Source organism: Brassica napus, chromosome C2, assembly GCF_020379485.1.
Source record: "Brassica napus cultivar Da-Ae chromosome C2, Da-Ae, whole genome shotgun sequence".
NCBI lineage: Eukaryota > Viridiplantae > Streptophyta > Magnoliopsida > Brassicales > Brassicaceae > Brassica > Brassica napus.
In genome coordinates, this window is record NC_063445.1 from 41,310,207 (window position 1) to 41,327,173 (window position 16,967).

Genomic DNA, 16,967 nt, shown 5'->3' on the forward strand with positions numbered 1-16,967 from the left:
ATAAGATATAATTAATTAAATATTAATTTCTTATACACGGTATAAAGTTATTTTATTTTAATAAAAATATTTTATAACGTAAAATAAACTTGAAAACTTTTGTATATACCTTAAATTATATACAGAGATTTATATTTTATTTATTTATATTTATTTAAAAACATTTTTGGAAAATATAATATAAAATCTTTTTAGATAATGATGATTATCAAATTAATAAAATTTGTATTTAATTTATGGATAATTATATATTAACAAATCTTATTTAATTATTTATTAAGGGTAATAAACACTTTAAATTTTAACTTGAGAGCAAAATGATCACTTCACATATTATATAATATAAGATAGAATACGATAAATATCACTTACATATTATATTTATATTATTATTTAAATTTAATTTAAAAATTGCATAGAGACTACATATATAAGATATAATTAATAATTTATCTTTTAAGATAATCAAAATTACTCATTGTGATAATTTTTGAAAAAAAGTTAGCAAAGAATTAAAAATACTTATACTATTTTGTGAAGTGATCATTTTTTGAATTGATAATACATCTACTAGATTTTAATCCGCACAACCGTGCAGATTTTTTTTGTTTATATACTAAAATGTTTTAGTTTATATAAAAATTTTTACCAATAACTTAATGTAATTCTATAATAGCTATGTTTACGTGGCTTATATATTATTACTATAAATTTTTTATTTTTTTAACAAAAAATATTTTGGAAACTTTATTATGTAACAATATTACTTTACATAATTTTTTTTGTTTTAAATTTATAAGAAAGCAAATTAAATTGGATCTATATAGTAGAAAATATATTTTTTGAGATACCGTAAAAGAATTTCTTTTAAAGAAAAACAATAATACATTGTACTTCAAAATATGTTTGTAGTAAATATCATATTTAAGAAATACACTAAGTTGGATAAAATATCTTCTTTTAATTGGAAATAGAAATGAATATTTCTAACAAAATGTTTGTAAATTTTATTTTTGAAAATTAATCAGTTTAAATTGTTATTATCAATGAATCTTATATATTAAAACATAAGTCACAACCTTGATTCATTTGTGATTTTTTAAAAAATGGACCTAATAGACCTATTCTTAGAAAGTCATGGTACATTTAATATATAATCTTATCATGTAAATTTTGGACCTAATAGAAATTTTTATTGGGCTATCAAATAATTAGCTTTAAACAATAGATGATCCGTGTTAAAAAAAAAAACAATAGATGATCCTTTGGATTTATAGATAGTATAAATTAAATATATATAATTTGATATTGTAATACTATACCTCTATATGTTAATTATTTAAATATTTGTTGATGTTAAATTTTAAAATTATGATTTTTTTTTTAAATAACAGAAATCATATTATCTAACACTGACTAATCTTTACTACCTTAAACCAATGAAAATAAATTTTAAACTACATAGTTTATTTTAAAAATTAAACAAAAACTATATGTTTAATTATTTACTCGATAATATAAATCTGTGAAGCGAAAAGTTTAATTTTTTAAAAAAATTCTAAATTTGTGAAATGTTACGATATTTTTGAATATGAAAATAAAACAATATTTTACTAATCTTTATATATATAGTTACGATTTTAATAATGAAATAATAATCCAAAAAATATATATATAAAAGAAGATACAAATACATGTGAAAGTTTGAAACAATTTATTCAATGAAAAAAATATACCGTAAACTTATTATGTTTTAAAAATTGATAGACACATAAATATTATAATATATTACAAGTTAGAATTGAAAACAAAATGTTTATATCAAAATAACTTAAAACAAAAATGCGCGGATCGAGATCTAGTATATAATTATAATACTTTATATAATTTTACATTTTCATATATAAATCAAAACTAAAATAAATTTTAATTTCTAATTATAGTTTATGATAACTACAATTAAAATTAATTAATTTTGGATATAAAATTTAAATTGATTCCGAAATTTTTTTAAAATTTTTTTTTAGAACTTTCTTAAAAAATATTTATTGTTATTCAATTAAAAAGATAAATATTATAATTAATTCATGCAAAATTTGATAAAATTTTAAAGAATTGTCCAAATGAAAAAATCACGCTTGAAAAATTCATCACTATAGTATATATATATTAAAAATATTATATATTTATCGATGCATGTTTGTTAACCCAACATCTATATAAATATTGATACATTATACATGTGATTATACATATTGATACACAACATCATATGTATAACATAATTAATAATAATAACACTTATTATGATAATACAATAGTGTTAGGATTTTAATATTTGATTTGATTTTATTATTTGCATGGTCAAATTCTAACATTATTTTATTTGCATAATAAATGTTAATTATTACTATTATTAATTAGATCATATGCATGTATTAACTGTAGAATAATTAAATGTTATTAATATTAAGTTGATTATAAATGGTTATATGCAATTATAATTATATATTGATGGAGTAAATATATTTTCGAAATTATCCATTATTAATAATGGGGGTGATTGGTTAGGTTTTATCTCCCTAATTTAGTTTTATTTATTTTTAAATCACTAAATTTTACTAATCATGTTGTAGCTTTACTTTTAAAAATTAAAGTCTACATCAAGTTTTTATTTAGTTTTACCAATCATGCTTTACCTTTATTTTTAAAGCTACAACAAAATAAAAATAAAACAAAATTTTTTCTTATGTATTTTAGGCAAAAATCCTACATCTTCTTTTTATAGGCTGTAGAATTTGTAAATAAAAAAATATCTATAATATCAAATAAATTATATAATCATAATAAAAACTTTTATAAATATTTTAATTTTGAATTTGAGTGTTTTTAAATTATTAAGATATTTAAATAATATAAATATTATTTACATATCACATTTTAAATTATAATAAATTTTGATAATTTATTAAAAAATATTAATAAAAAAATATTTTAATTTATATAAAATAATAATTTTATATATATAACACATATTTAATATATTTTATTTTAAAATATCTACAGCCTACAGCTTACAGCTACAACAAATTTAACTACAGCAAAAATCTCTGCAGAAAAAATCTACAGTAACAACTTTACAACTACAACCGATTTATCTACGTCTAATCATCTGGAGCTAAATTTTTAAAGTCAGAGTCGAACCAATCATCACCAATATTTTGATGGAATAAAAAGATAATTAAATATATTGTTAGGATATTGTTATGAAAATAAAAAATAAAATAATGTAAGCAACATTTTAGGGATGATCTTTTGTAACATTATTAAGTTATACAAATAGTTATAATAGATATTTTCTCTCTGGCTGGGGCCATTGTCTCTTTAGTTAAACACTTCCGTAGCGCTCTCTGTGAAATATTGCGATCTGGTTAAGCTTTTCAAAATTCGTGGAAACCCTAATTCGACAGGCTCTTCTTCTTTATTGGCCGTGAAAATGGTAATCTTCTAGTCTTACCGCAAAGTCAACAAATCAAATTATCTGACGCAGAGATCTTTTTTTATCAATGGCAGGATTACTTGAAATCAGTAGTCCCGTCTCAGCTTGTATCCGAACGAGGATCAAATCTCGTTATCATCAACCCAGGTGTGCCCTCTTTAATTGATCTTTTTAGGTATAAAGGAATCTCACACTGGTGCTCTCTCTCTCTCTCTATCTCTCGGGTTTAGGGTCTGGGAATGTAAGAATAGGACTTGCTAAGCAAGACACACCTTTCAATGTCCCTCACTGCATTGCTAGACACACCACCATAATCGGCAAACCAAACCTTCTCGATCAGGTCTTCTTTCTGGTTCTTGTTTAAACCTTTCTTCCTTTTTTTTCACTTCTGTTTCTTTCCAATAAAAAATTGTTCTTTATATATCCCCCAGATGATTAACACTCAGGTCACCACCACCAGTCAACAAGTTGACCGTGAGAGAGCTTTCAACACTGTAAGAAATCTTGTTTCCTCTGTCGCTAGAATTTCACTTGTTGGTGCTGCTCACTCTTTCGTTTTTTCTTCTTTTTTTTTTTTAAACTCAGAAGACGGCGTCGCTGTTGAAGATACCATACCTGGATGGAAGCTCTTCTTTTGGCTCACGCAAGACGGCGAGGATCGATGGATACAACCAACCAAGTACTAATACGAAGAAAGATACGGCCTTTCCTTGGACTGATGTGTTTGAGGACGAGCCTAGTTCGCTTCCCACCTCAGGTCTCTGTCATTCTTCAATCTCTCTATTTATTAGAACATAGTAGAGTATAATCTGCTTTATCAGATTTATATCTCCTACATATAGGAATGTTATTCTTTTCTGAATATACATGTGATGGGTTTCAATGTGTTTACTTCATGTACACACCAGAAACCTCTGCTCATAGAAGTGAAGACAACGCAGATAGAGCTGCTCCTGATGTTACAGACTCTGGTGAGAGTAAGCGCAAGTATAGGAATATGATTTTTGGTGAAGAAGCTATGAGAATATCTCCAAAAGAGCCATATACCATTCACCGTCCTATCCGGAGAGGCCACTTCAATGTTTCGCCACAATATTCAGCGCAACAGGTACATGTTTCTTTCCTGTAATGCTTTCTCTTCTCTATTCTAGATGACAACTTATTTGATACTCCTATCTGCCTCTCCAGGTTTGTGAGGATTTAGTCGCTATCTGGGACTGGGTTTTGCTAGATAAACTTGAGATAGCTCACAGTGAGAGAAACAAGTATTCTGCTGTTCTTGTTGTCCCGGGAACATTTGACAGCCGCGGTAAAGCCTTAATGTTCACTTCCATCAAGACATATGTTGATTGATGTACGCTAGTATTCTGATTTGGATTCATGATATTTTATCAGAAATAAAGGAACTGCTAACTATCGTGTTGCGAGACCTATGCTTTAGCTCAGCAGTGGTCCACCAAGAAGGTTTATCCACCATTTTTGGGAATGGTTTGTCAACAGCTTGCATTGTGAATATGGGAGCCCAGACAAGTGCAGTTGTTTGTATCGAGGTATTAGCAGGATAGGCGAAAAGTCTAGGTGACTTCTTCCATTATAACTTTTGATATGTTTTTGTAGGATGGAGTCTCATTGCCAAATACTGAAAAGATTCTACCTTTTGGAGGAGATGTAAGGATATATATATATATATATATATATATTATTTATTTATTTTTGTTTCTCTTTTCTGTTTCTAGATGAGCTACACTGCATGCTAAACTTTCTTCATCTACAAACGATTTTCAGGATATATGTAGATGCCTTCTATGGATTCAGAGGCATTACCAAAACTGGCCACAGCTCCGAACAGACGTTTTGGCAAAGCCAATCGATATGCTGATGCTTAATCGACTTAAGGAGTCATATTGTGAGATTAGAGTAAGTTGGATTATCTCCGTTGTTATTTTTCGCTTGATAAAAAAAATATTGAAACTAATATGATTTTTGTACATAAACAGGAAGGAGAAGTTGAAACAGCTGCAACAGTTTATTCTTACGAGGACGGCATGCCAGCTGTGGCTCACAAGACAAATCTCACCTCACTTAACGTAAACATAAAAAACAAGCTCAAGTCATGATTCTGTTAAATGCTCTCTTCTTATGTTTTAAGTCTTGAAAATAGATTTTCTTTGGTTATCTCAGGTTCCACCGATGGGTTTGTTTTATCCTAACCTTCTTGTTCCTGAATTGTTTCCCCAGCCACCACGTACATGGTCAGAATCAATCCTTTCTTATAACCCTTTCTTCTGTTGAGAGATGTTCATTTTGTATATTGTTTTTAGGTTCCAAGACCATGAGAATATGTTGGAGGAAACATGGAACATGGACTTTGGTGGTGGTGGTGGTGGTAATATGGGATTACCAGTGTGGGATAGTTTTGCAGTTTCTCCTCTGAACCCGAAGAAAGAAGAGAAGATTGGTCTTGCTGAAGCCATTACCAGCAGCATTCTCTCTGCCGGTAAATGATTCACTGTCTGTCCTGTTTGATATCGGAAGGTGATGACTCCTAACAAAAGACCATTTTTGGCTTGCAGGACGCATAGACCTTCAGCGAAAACTATTCTCCAGCATACAATTGGTAGATTCTTGAAAACCTGTCTGTTTCTATAAAAGACTCGGTTCCTCCATATAATCCCCTGAAACTCTTGTTTTTTGCTTCTTCTCAGGTTGGTGGTGTTGGTTTGACTAAAGGTCTGGTCTCAGCCGTGGAAGAAAGGTTTGTTCATATCTTTTTGAACATATTTGTCTTCAAAGAGATTGCTTTGTTGAAGTAATTGTTTGTTCCCCCACCCCCCCTTCTCTCTCTCTCTCCTAGAGTTCTTCATGCGATACCTCCAACGGAAGCCATAGACACGGTGGAGGTTCTGCCGTCAAAAATGGATCCAACATTCGTATCTTGGAAAGGAGGAGCGGTATGTTCTACCTTTTTGCATCTGTTTATGAGCATGGTGAGACGTATATATATATATATATATGTATATATATAACTATATTGAAACGGTGACAAGAACAGATTCTGGGAATATTGGATTTTGGAAGGGAGGCATGGATACACAGGAACGAATGGATGGAGAATGGGATACGAGTAGGGAGTGCTAAGAAGTACAGAGACTCTTATTACATTCAAGCACAAGCATTTTGTTTCATCAACTCCTAGTGTTACGTTGTTGTTAAGACACTTTTCTTAATACACGAGAGAGGGAGTAAAAGCAAAGTTATTTTGTTAGTTTGTAGCGGAGGTTTATTTATTTATTTGTTTTTGTTAAAAGAAGTTGGTTACGGTTGACTGTGTTTGTTTCTGTCCCACATCGGGAAGAGAAGTGAGAAGAGGTCGAGCAGGGCTTCTATATAAGGGAGCTGGGCCTCCGCTTTAAAAATTAAAAAGGGTCGGATGGCTATTTATGCCACGCTCAGCCTAAGATTAAAAGGGTGAGTGCTGTATGGCACAATCAAGACATATGGCCGACATTATTTCTGGAAACCCTATAGGGTTGGCTCGCTCGGCCGACCCTCCAATTTCTCATTTTATTAATTATTAATCTATTTTTAACTGGAAATTGCATCGAATAATACTAAAACAATTAAACAAATAACCGCAAGAAAGTCTATAGGTAATATTTGTGAGAAAGTTAGAACAATGTTTTGAAACCGGACTAGATACCGACTTGGTCTAGCTACTGATAGACTCCAATGTTTTGAAACCTGATTGGATACCGACTCGGTATAACTACCGGTTCAATTGGTCCAATTGGAATTTTATTCATATATAATTTATATATTTATATTATATGAACCGAGCTCGGTCGAAACAGTAAAGAGAAAGACGGAACTCGTCAGTGGGTTAGTTCAAAGACGTTTTATTAATCGGTAAACAGTTTGATTACAAATAATGAAAATTTGATCGAAAAGTAAGTCGGTGCTCGAGCGTTGGCCGGAAAAGTACAAGTTGGCGAGAATACAAAAGAATAAAATTATAATTCTAGCCGCCGAGTGTGTATGTGTATCTTTGTATCCTCTTGTTCTTCTTTCCTCTCTCTTATATAGTTGTTCCTTCGTTCTCAGCTTTAGGTCGGTCCGACCTAATGGGCCCACTATGGTTAGGCTGAGCGTTGGGGTCGACTGATCTCTCCATGGGCCAGGCCTAGCACGCTTCTTCAGGACGCCAAGCGGAAAGCTGAGCTTTAGTCGGGAGCCCGCCGACTTGATCCGGCTTCTCGGGCCAGCTTGACGGTTCAAATATCCTATTTGATGGGCCTTGTGGAGGGATGAAATAATCCATCTCGTACATCATCTTCTAGTCATCCAACCTATGTTCAAGTAATTTAATTTGAAAAATCTGAAGCAGAACACGACTTCTATACCGCCGTTTCCAAGAGATCCAAAGTAAGTGTTACAGTTCCATGTTTCAAGCACAAAAAAAATCTGTCATAATCATAACTTATTTGAAGGATTGATGATGTCTTGGTATCTTCATGATTTTTTTTTAAACAGGGCGAGAAGAGCATTTTCTTTAGCCAGTAGTATTGTTAGTGAATCTTTTGGAGATTCCACTGACAAGAAGAGGAGTTGAGTTTTTAGATTTGATGAAAAGCTGGCAGGCGTTGAAAGAGGTCAATGAAACCAAATACAAAACAGTAAGTAAACAAACTCTCCAACTCTGTTTGAATCGAGCATATATAGAGCTTAAAGATTATTATGCTTTTGTTGTGTATCAGGAGAACTTTATGTCTCCTAAAGCTAGAGGAGTTTAGTCTGAGTTTAACCGCTGCTTCAAACGTCTTCATGGTACCCCACTTTTTCAAGCCTAATTTTTGATACGAAGGCTTATATTTCAGAGAAGCAAATGGGCCAGCGATAGAATAATATGGGCTGGGTTAGGTGTCTTTTAACCTAAGGTATATAAGCTGGGATGAGAGTTAGAGAGCTCTTTTATCAAGTTGTTGATCATTCATGTCATGGGGAGGTGAGAGAACTCCATTATCAGTCTCTCAAAGTTACTTGTAACCAGTTACTATTATCAATATAATCAGTGTTTCCTTTTAAATCTCTGTTCTACAAGTTTGATACAGTAAAACTCTACAAGCTCTGATTCTTGAATAAAGAAGTTCCATGGTGGAATCCAGCAGTGGAAGAGCAAGCGATCATGAGAATTCATCGCATAGGGCAGGTACAGAAGATTCATTGTCAAGGAAACACTTACAATAAACTTCACTTGTGAGTTTCTTACCTCCTACCTATATCGATCTCTTAAGAAATAAGATTTTTGTTTTGGAATGATTGTGTGCATGATATAGTGGAGGAACGGAAGCATCGGATGATTACTGGAGGTTTGACTGACGAAGAAGTCCAGTCAAGTGGGCGAGACTTGAGCTATCAAAGCCATAGGAGCCAAGGTGCTACGCTGCTAGTCTGCTACTTATCATATAAAAAGCTGTCACACAATCATTAATATGACGATTATAACAACTCCAAGACACAACAATAGATTATTAAGGAGCTGTTTTTCAACAAATCTTTTTACTAAGACGAATTTATGTAGAGCGGTTTTGTATTGTTATGTGGATGATATGGTTGTCACTCAGTATGATTCAGAAGTATCTCAGATCTAAACAAGCAGCTAAAGAGATTACATCTGAACAACAAAAACGCCAATGTTGTCCAAGCACTTGAGACCTCATACAAACGTCTTCTTCACTCGAATCCCAATCAATCAAACCAATTAATAACGCAACGAAGCAATGCCCAAAACTCAGAGATTAAGATAGAGAAAGCAGTGCAAGCTTAAATCTAACGTAGAGCATATACCAAAAGCAATTTTCGTTAATATAAAATATTAAAATTATAAGATGAGAAGGTGATTTAAAATCTTAAGAAAATATTCGAAAAACCCTAACTAGGGATTATCAGTTGACATCTGAATCACATCTGAATCATCGAAATCATCCTCAAAGCCGTTGAAGAATTTGGCGTCTTGAAGCTGCTTCTGGTTGGTGAAAACATCACCAAACATCTCCAAGGAGGAGTCGATATCATCGACGTCCATCGGCATAGTCGAGGATTCATCGACATCAACACCAGTTAAAAGGTTATCGTGCTTCATCAGCTCTCTTTCCCAGTCTCTATTCATGGCTTCCCTCTGCGTTAAGTCAATCAACCGGAGTCTTCTTAGAGGCAGAGAAAGACGGAGATATTATACGTTCTGAAAGTTAGGTTTTACCTTTGGTATTTATAAGCTTGCTCTGGTGAACTCTTTATAAATATGTATGATGTATCTCATCGTTGCTAAAAGGAAATTAACAATTCCTAGAATTGAAAATTAATTAATTGGAATATTTATTTAGTTATTTTGTTCCAATCCAATTTTTATTAATACATTTGTTCTTTTTTTTAATTATTAACTTATTTTAGTGTCTATCATACTCTTAAATCCTGTTATGTTAAAACTTTATTTACATAAAAATTATCACTATAATTTCTAGCTCAATAAAATAAAGAATTAGGTTTTTTCATAAAATCATACTTAATTAATTAATGGATGTCTTACCACATGAAGCAACATTTTTTTCACATATTTATTTTTCTATCTCCATATTCTTAAAATATTTATATAGTGTCTCATATATTGGTTAATTTTGACCATTATTTTCTTATTTTTACAGATTTATATAGTTTTAAATATATCTGTTTTATTTTGACCACATATTTACTTATTTTGGCAACCTTTTCTAATTTTCAAAAGATTTGTTCTTTTAACCACATGTTTTGTTTATTTTTTACAGATTTATTTGATGTATAATACAGTTGTTTCATTTTAACCACATATTTACTTATTTTGTCAACCTTGCTGAATTTTCCATTGATTTTTTTCTTTTAACCACATGTTTTAATTTATATTTGACAGATTTGTTTGGTGTCTAATAGATTTGTTTCATTTTGACACTATATTTATTTATTTTGTATATACTTATGAGCTGTTATTGATTTCTGTATTTCAAATTCTACTAAAGAGAAACTCAAAAAACGGTCAATTGTTGAATTAACATATGTATTTACCATGGGATTTTTCTTGATGTTTCCTCGATGGAAATCTACTCGAAAAAGTCTGCTATGCTAAACAGATTTGGAAATTTTGAAAATCATACTTAGACCCGGTGAGAGTTTATGCTTAAGTTCCCCAATCACCCAAATTTTCTTACTAGTATCCCACTCGATATTGACTAAGAATCACGAAACTTGAGTAACTTCAATAAGAATGTTGAGGCTTTCGGGTCTTGACGACTAAGATTCTTGAGATGTATGCAGGGTTTCCTTAAAGATTTGTGAAGAAATAAAATTAAAGTGTAAATTTTTAATTTTATGAAAAGGAAGAGAAACTCTAGTTTTAAACCTAAAAATTCTAGACATAATGGGCTTTTTTAAGAACCCAAAACAAATGAGGAAATTGGAGGGGATTGGATAGACTTGTTACGGCTTTGATGTAGATTTGATTCAGTGATGGAGAAGAAAAAGCGATCTAAAGCCCAAGGGCAATTATATATGATGAGTTGCAGAAGAGATCTAAAGCCAAGGGGTAATCAGATTGGAGGAGAGCCAGAGTAGTCATAGCCGCGTCGTTCGTACGGTTTCCCATCATTCATAAAGGTAGCTGGTGAGGTTGTGGAGATTTATGATGATCGTGATGTGACGCTGATTGTTCTCGATCCAGGTAAAAGTTTTGGTGGTTTCCAGAGCCAAAAAGGCCGGACGAGGATCAAAACTACACCGGACGAACGACCGACAAAATCGATATTTTCAAGAAACAGAATATCGCAAAAGAAGAAAGTCATGAGACAGGGAAAATTCTGTCTGACGACAAACCATCAGAATTATTAGGTGGCGGAGGAGACCTCCTTGAGTTTTCTTGATCAAAGGCGACGTCAAGTAAAATAGCAAACATAGAAAAAAAAATCAGAGAAGGGAATAGAAGACGAAGGAAAAATATAACCACTCGATAAATAAAAGAATGCCAAAAAAACTTATAAAGGGAAGTGACAGCTCTTTCAATCGAAACGACATAATGGAGACAAAACATGGAAAGCGAAAAGTCCAAAGAAAGCAATGATTAACTTTTCAAACTGGTTCGGCTCCCAAGAAAGAAGAAAAACAAATTGTGGGTTTAGAATACAATTGGTATCAGATCCGGCACCTGATGAGAGTGTGGAGTCGAATGGACTCACACCATCGGGGTGACGGTCTAGATGTTCAACGAGGATGTGAACTCTGTCAGTGGAGGTGAATGTAGTATCCCGGATTTGTGGTAGTAAATTAGGTGGAAATGGCTCATAAGAATTTGGCTACTTATAACATAAAGTGCAGTTACTTTTTAGGTTAACTATCCGGAGTGAACTCAAGCATTAATCATGCTCGAGCTGAAGCAATCGACAGATGGGTGATATATCGGGAAGCTGGTGCAAGGTGGTCCATCCCGGCACCGTGAGAGTAAGGACAAAGCACGAAGAACAATCATGTCGTATTTGCAGTGTCAGTATATCAAGTCTACCGAGCCTTTAACATCGAATGAGGATGAGGCTGACGGGACAAGAATGGACGTGGGGTCTCATGACCATTGGCGGGTCGGGGCTTACACCCAGGCCCATCCCCATCTGGAAAGACTGTCCATGCCGAGCTCACATAGTCGTACATGAGCTGAAAGAGAGTCAAAGCATTAAAGGACGCCATTAAAAGCACTAATACCCACCGGATATCATGTGACCGTTATGATCTAATCTTGTAGATCTATAAAAGAGAGATCATTGACAAGAAGAAGGAAATACAGATTCTTTTAGAGCAGTACTATACTTTCAATACCTATATACGTCTTTGTTGTTAGATACCTTTTGTATTCATATTAGTTTTTTTATTTATATTATCAGTAACATATATATACTTTTCTTATACAGAATCATCAATATTATTCTTTCATACAATTTTTTATACACGTAATTCAAAATCCAAAACCTAATTTATGAAGTGGATTTTGAGATCCATCAAAAGGTATCATTTCCTAGCACTAAAGTTAATCGAAACGAAAGCTTCGATTGTTTTTGATTATATGTTCTTACTGCTCTTGTAACTGTTTGCATGAACTCTATGCTACGGTTATAGCATTTTTTGTAACCGTATTTATAAAATAATATTTAAGAAAAAAATTGCGTTTTAAAAGTCTTGTAAACTGATCCATGTAGGAATTGGAACAATTCCTTTTTTTTAAACACTGGGGAATTTCAATAACAAAGCCAAGAAATGGCAACGTATAGGAGTACAAAGACAACAAATAGAAAATGCTAGGTACCAGAAGGTACCAAAACAGTAAAAGAAAAGACAGAAACAGGGGAGAGGTCCACAAGATAGTGATTTTCTTAGACGCAAGAATCCCCTAGCAGCCGCACATATGGCTTAATCACATAGCTTGTGCTTCAGAGAGAATGGTATCTGAGAGCCAACTAGGGCCTCCAGTAGCAACATACGATTGGGTGCAGAGGTCAGAGGTAACACTTACAGCAATAGCAGGAGACACTCTGTTTCTTGACCCATGGACATGTATAAGAGACCAAGAGTCTAATCTGGAAAAGAGAAGCAACGTGCTCTCTATTAGTGGTTGTAACTCTGGGAAGCGGTGAGGCTCGAGGAGTGATTATCTTAACTCAATGGAGGAGGCTTCAAGAATCACATTTTTAAGCCTCACGTTAACCATGCTTTCCACTGCCCAATGTAGAGACCGTAGATCCGCCTCCCTCCTTGACGTAGAACCTACAAAAGCACGTCTACTGTGGTTTCTAGCATTTCCTTGATGATCCCTTACCAGCCATCCTGCTCCACTCAAACCAGATAGATGGTCCCAAACCGATCCAATATTGCATTTTAAGAAGTCCTGAGGAGGTCTTTGCCAATGTTGAAGAGCCGGTGGAGGCTGAGCAGGGTTTTGGATAGGATCGCCTGATTCACCGTTCACTTGGAACCATATGTTAGCCTCTTCCACTGACTTAGCAACACAGGATAATGCGGAGGACCCACTGTTCTCAAACACCAGTTCATTCCTTGATTTCCACAAATTCCAGAGAATCCAAGGAAAGGTCTTAAAGTTACCTAACTTGGAGTTTCTCTTCTTTGAGCAAGCAACCAGGTAGTGCAAGTTCAAATTCAGGCAATCAGGTCTGCTTAGTGATGGTTTGAGCCTGAGAACGCACTCAGCATCTTCTGGTGTAAAGGTTTCTCTCACTTTTTCCCTATCCCACAACTCTGTATTAGGAATAAAGAGATCACAAACCTTTAACATAAGATCTACTAGGCTATCTTGCCTGTACATAGGAGGGCGTGCGCTGGTATCCACTAACCAGTTTGTTGACCAGACATTTGAATCCTTCCCATCTCCTATACGCTTAACCAAACCCAAGTTCATAGCTTCCCTTCCATGGAGGATGCTTCTCCAAGCATAGGATGGGCGAGTGCCAAGATATGCTTCTTGGAAAGTTCCATTCTTAAAATATCAAACGTCTTTGAAAAGATTCGACATATCAACTTCACATGACATCAAGATACATAAACTTTTGTGTATACAGTTACACAACAAAACTTTGTGTGTCAGATTCCCACTATGTTTGAGGATGCCTCTTCAAACAATTTGGAGAATATTTCTAATATTTTGTCCTAAAGTTGGACACCACACCAGATTATATAAACTGTAAATAGTGTATCCACGTCTTCTTTCAAACACACAAGAAAAAATGGAATCTCTAGAATTGACTCGGTTCTGTTATGTTGCTCTCCTTCTTCCTCTTATCTCCCTTCTCTGCTCTTCACCTTAAACCTTGGCTCAACAACAACATGAACCAAAGCCAACGATTAGAACAATGGAGGATTTCTCCGGATACCCAATTCACGAACTGGGTCAGTTCGGCTCCATCAACCTCGCTTCTTCACTCTCCGTTGATGCTCAAGGATTGCAAAAACAGGTTCAGAAGTATTGTGATTTCAATCTTGACGTTGATGAGGGAAGCAGCAACCATGACGTTGATTTTCCGGGTTTGTTTCTGAACTAATAACGTCCAAACAAACCTTTCCTAAAAACAGATTAATAAGTCATGTTTACTCAACTTATGTAACAAATGTTTTTTGCAGATGTTTTTGGTCAGGGGATGAGTATCAACCTTTTGTAACAATGAAAGCCAGTCTAAGCCAGTCTATTCAGCGTCTGATGTTAACAATCCCAATGGACAGGTAATATTCCACAACGATAATGGTTTAGTGCATCCAGTAAAGATGGGTTTTAAATAACGTCAACCCTCCTCTGCAGGGAAACTATGGTTTATGTCAGAATTATTTATTTGATAGCTAATCTACTTCATGAAAGGTAAGTACTCTTGCGTGTTGAGCCAAAGGTGATGAATACAATCAACATCTATCCGAAATTAGTTGGAGGTGAACATAATCAGCTCTTATATGTCAGTTAAAATCCTTGCCAGTTGCTTATTTCTGAAAGCAACTTCTCCACCAGAGATTAGCCGTTGTCAATCGTCTCTAGCGAAAATAGGAAGAACCATGAAGATCTTGAGTAGCCACCATTCTAAGGTCTTGATTGGTAGAGCATTAGCATTAGCATTATGCTCTAAATTATCCAATCAACAATTATTAGAAAAGCATTTAGAGAAGTATTTATTAAATGCTAATGCTCTCCAAATGCTTTATGGCCAATGCTCTCATATGAAGTTTGTAGGAGATCATTTGCATTTATAATTTATACAATTAAGAAAAATATATAATTTATTTATTTATTTTATTTAATAATATCATAAAATTATTTTTATATCCAGAAAATAAAATTTTGATTCTAAAATTAATTTACAATAAAAATACTTTTTTAAAAAAGTAGTTTTTCACATTTAAAATATAAAATTTAATTCATATAATTTTATTTTATATAATTTAAATTATTTTAAATGTGTAATATTATTTTTTAAAATAGATATTTTAATTATAAAAGTTATTTTAAAACAATATTTTTCGATATAAACATAATTTTTTAAATTATTAAATAAAATAAATTAATTATATATATTTTTCATTTTATATGTTTCTATATTTATATATATATATTAGAAATATATTCATTAAAAATAAATATATTATATATCATATACTAATTTTATAATAATTTTAAATAGCATACTCATACTGCTATACCAATCATCCTATTAAACAGTTTAGCAAAAGCATACAATTCCTGCAGCATACTACTTCTATAGCATACTACTACTGCTAATGCTAACGCTTTACCAATCAAGACCTAAGAAAGGGAAGGTGAGAAGACGAAGGTGAAACGGGTTAGACTTTTGTTTACATTTTTTAGCCCAAACAAATATTTTATAAGCCCACGATCGAAGCCCATCTGATACTTTGGGATTAAATGAACAGGTGAGTTTCAGTGGATCGTGACACAGGTCGAACGTACGTGAGCCGACTTATTGATGGGTAAGATGACGTGGACAGTCTAGAAGTGAAGCAAACTATATAAAGATATAACTGAGAGTATTGATTTTCTATCAAATTTGTAATCATCAATCAAATTATGAGAAAATAATCACTGAAATGTTATTTTTAAGGGACTACGGAAAACGTAATTATAAAATTGAACGTGGATTCATGAGGGCAATATTGTTAAATACACTTTAGTAATCATTTTGCAATAATTAGTGGATTTAATTAAATCATAGAGACAAACTAATAAAGGTCGCCATTTTATATATTTTATATACGTTTTCTAAACTTCATGTTTTATATACTTTACATGCATCGTCGCTCTCATTTACGGGGTGATTGATTGCGGCTGTAGATACTCTAGACAACTAAAATTTAGTCTAATGTCATATAAGTCAACCAATCAAACTGTCTTTTCTTTAAAAATTTCACAGCAAATTTTTTTTAAAAAAAATAAAATATAGCCGTATACAGCTTTATTTCCAGAGCAAAAAGATAGTGATTTACAAAAGTACATCAAAATAATTTATATCAAATAAAACTACAACTTAAATTTTACAGCAAAAAACATAAAGCTATAGCTCATTCCAATCACCCCCTAATTTCTTTCTTATGACTTGACCGCATAATGTTTTTCTTTTACCAACTTTATAAAGCAAAAAAATATGCAATATGTCTTCATACTTTTTTTTTTTTTGAAAATATATATGTGTTGTTCAATCATTCTTTATTCTTCATTCTTCATTCTTCCACTTTCGATGAGAGCTTCTAATTTTTTCCTTTTTTTTTTTGGTTTCTGAAGAATGAGAACCAAATGGTAACAAATAAGTTAATATAGGGCTATAAGAAATTAAAAATAAAAGATTACTACATAGCTTTTCTATATTTATTTGTTTCTTTTTTTCTTAACGCTCAT

At 32.7% G+C, this 16,967-nt stretch overlaps 1 protein-coding gene and 1 non-coding gene across 3 annotated transcripts; both read left to right on the plus strand.

Annotated features, from left to right (window-relative positions):
• Positions 1-3,335: 3,335 nt before the first annotated feature.
• Positions 3,336-6,824, plus strand: LOC106381572 (actin-related protein 9). Of its 2 annotated transcripts, none has more exons than XM_013821486.3 (17): positions 3,336-3,499; positions 3,574-3,646; positions 3,730-3,839; positions 3,931-3,993; positions 4,085-4,256; positions 4,408-4,607; positions 4,688-4,808; positions 4,895-5,049; positions 5,117-5,167; positions 5,285-5,416; positions 5,497-5,586; positions 5,681-5,751; positions 5,821-5,996; positions 6,073-6,116; positions 6,205-6,254; positions 6,354-6,450; positions 6,552-6,824. In XM_013821486.3, the coding sequence occupies exons 1-17, from the start codon at positions 3,497-3,499 to the stop codon at positions 6,693-6,695; spliced, it is 1,752 nt and encodes a 583-aa protein (XP_013676940.2). In that variant the 5' UTR covers positions 3,336-3,496; the 3' UTR covers positions 6,696-6,824. The 2 variants fall into 2 exon arrangements, with proteins under 2 accessions (XP_013676940.2, XP_013676941.2); XM_013821487.3 differs by having other exon boundaries at positions 4,088-4,256.
• Positions 6,825-6,917: 93 nt separating this feature from the next.
• Positions 6,918-7,053, plus strand: LOC125582827. Its single transcript, XR_007320276.1, has one exon. It is a non-coding gene; the product is annotated as a U11 spliceosomal RNA (small nuclear RNA).
• The last annotated feature ends 9,914 nt before the right edge of the window (positions 7,054-16,967 follow it).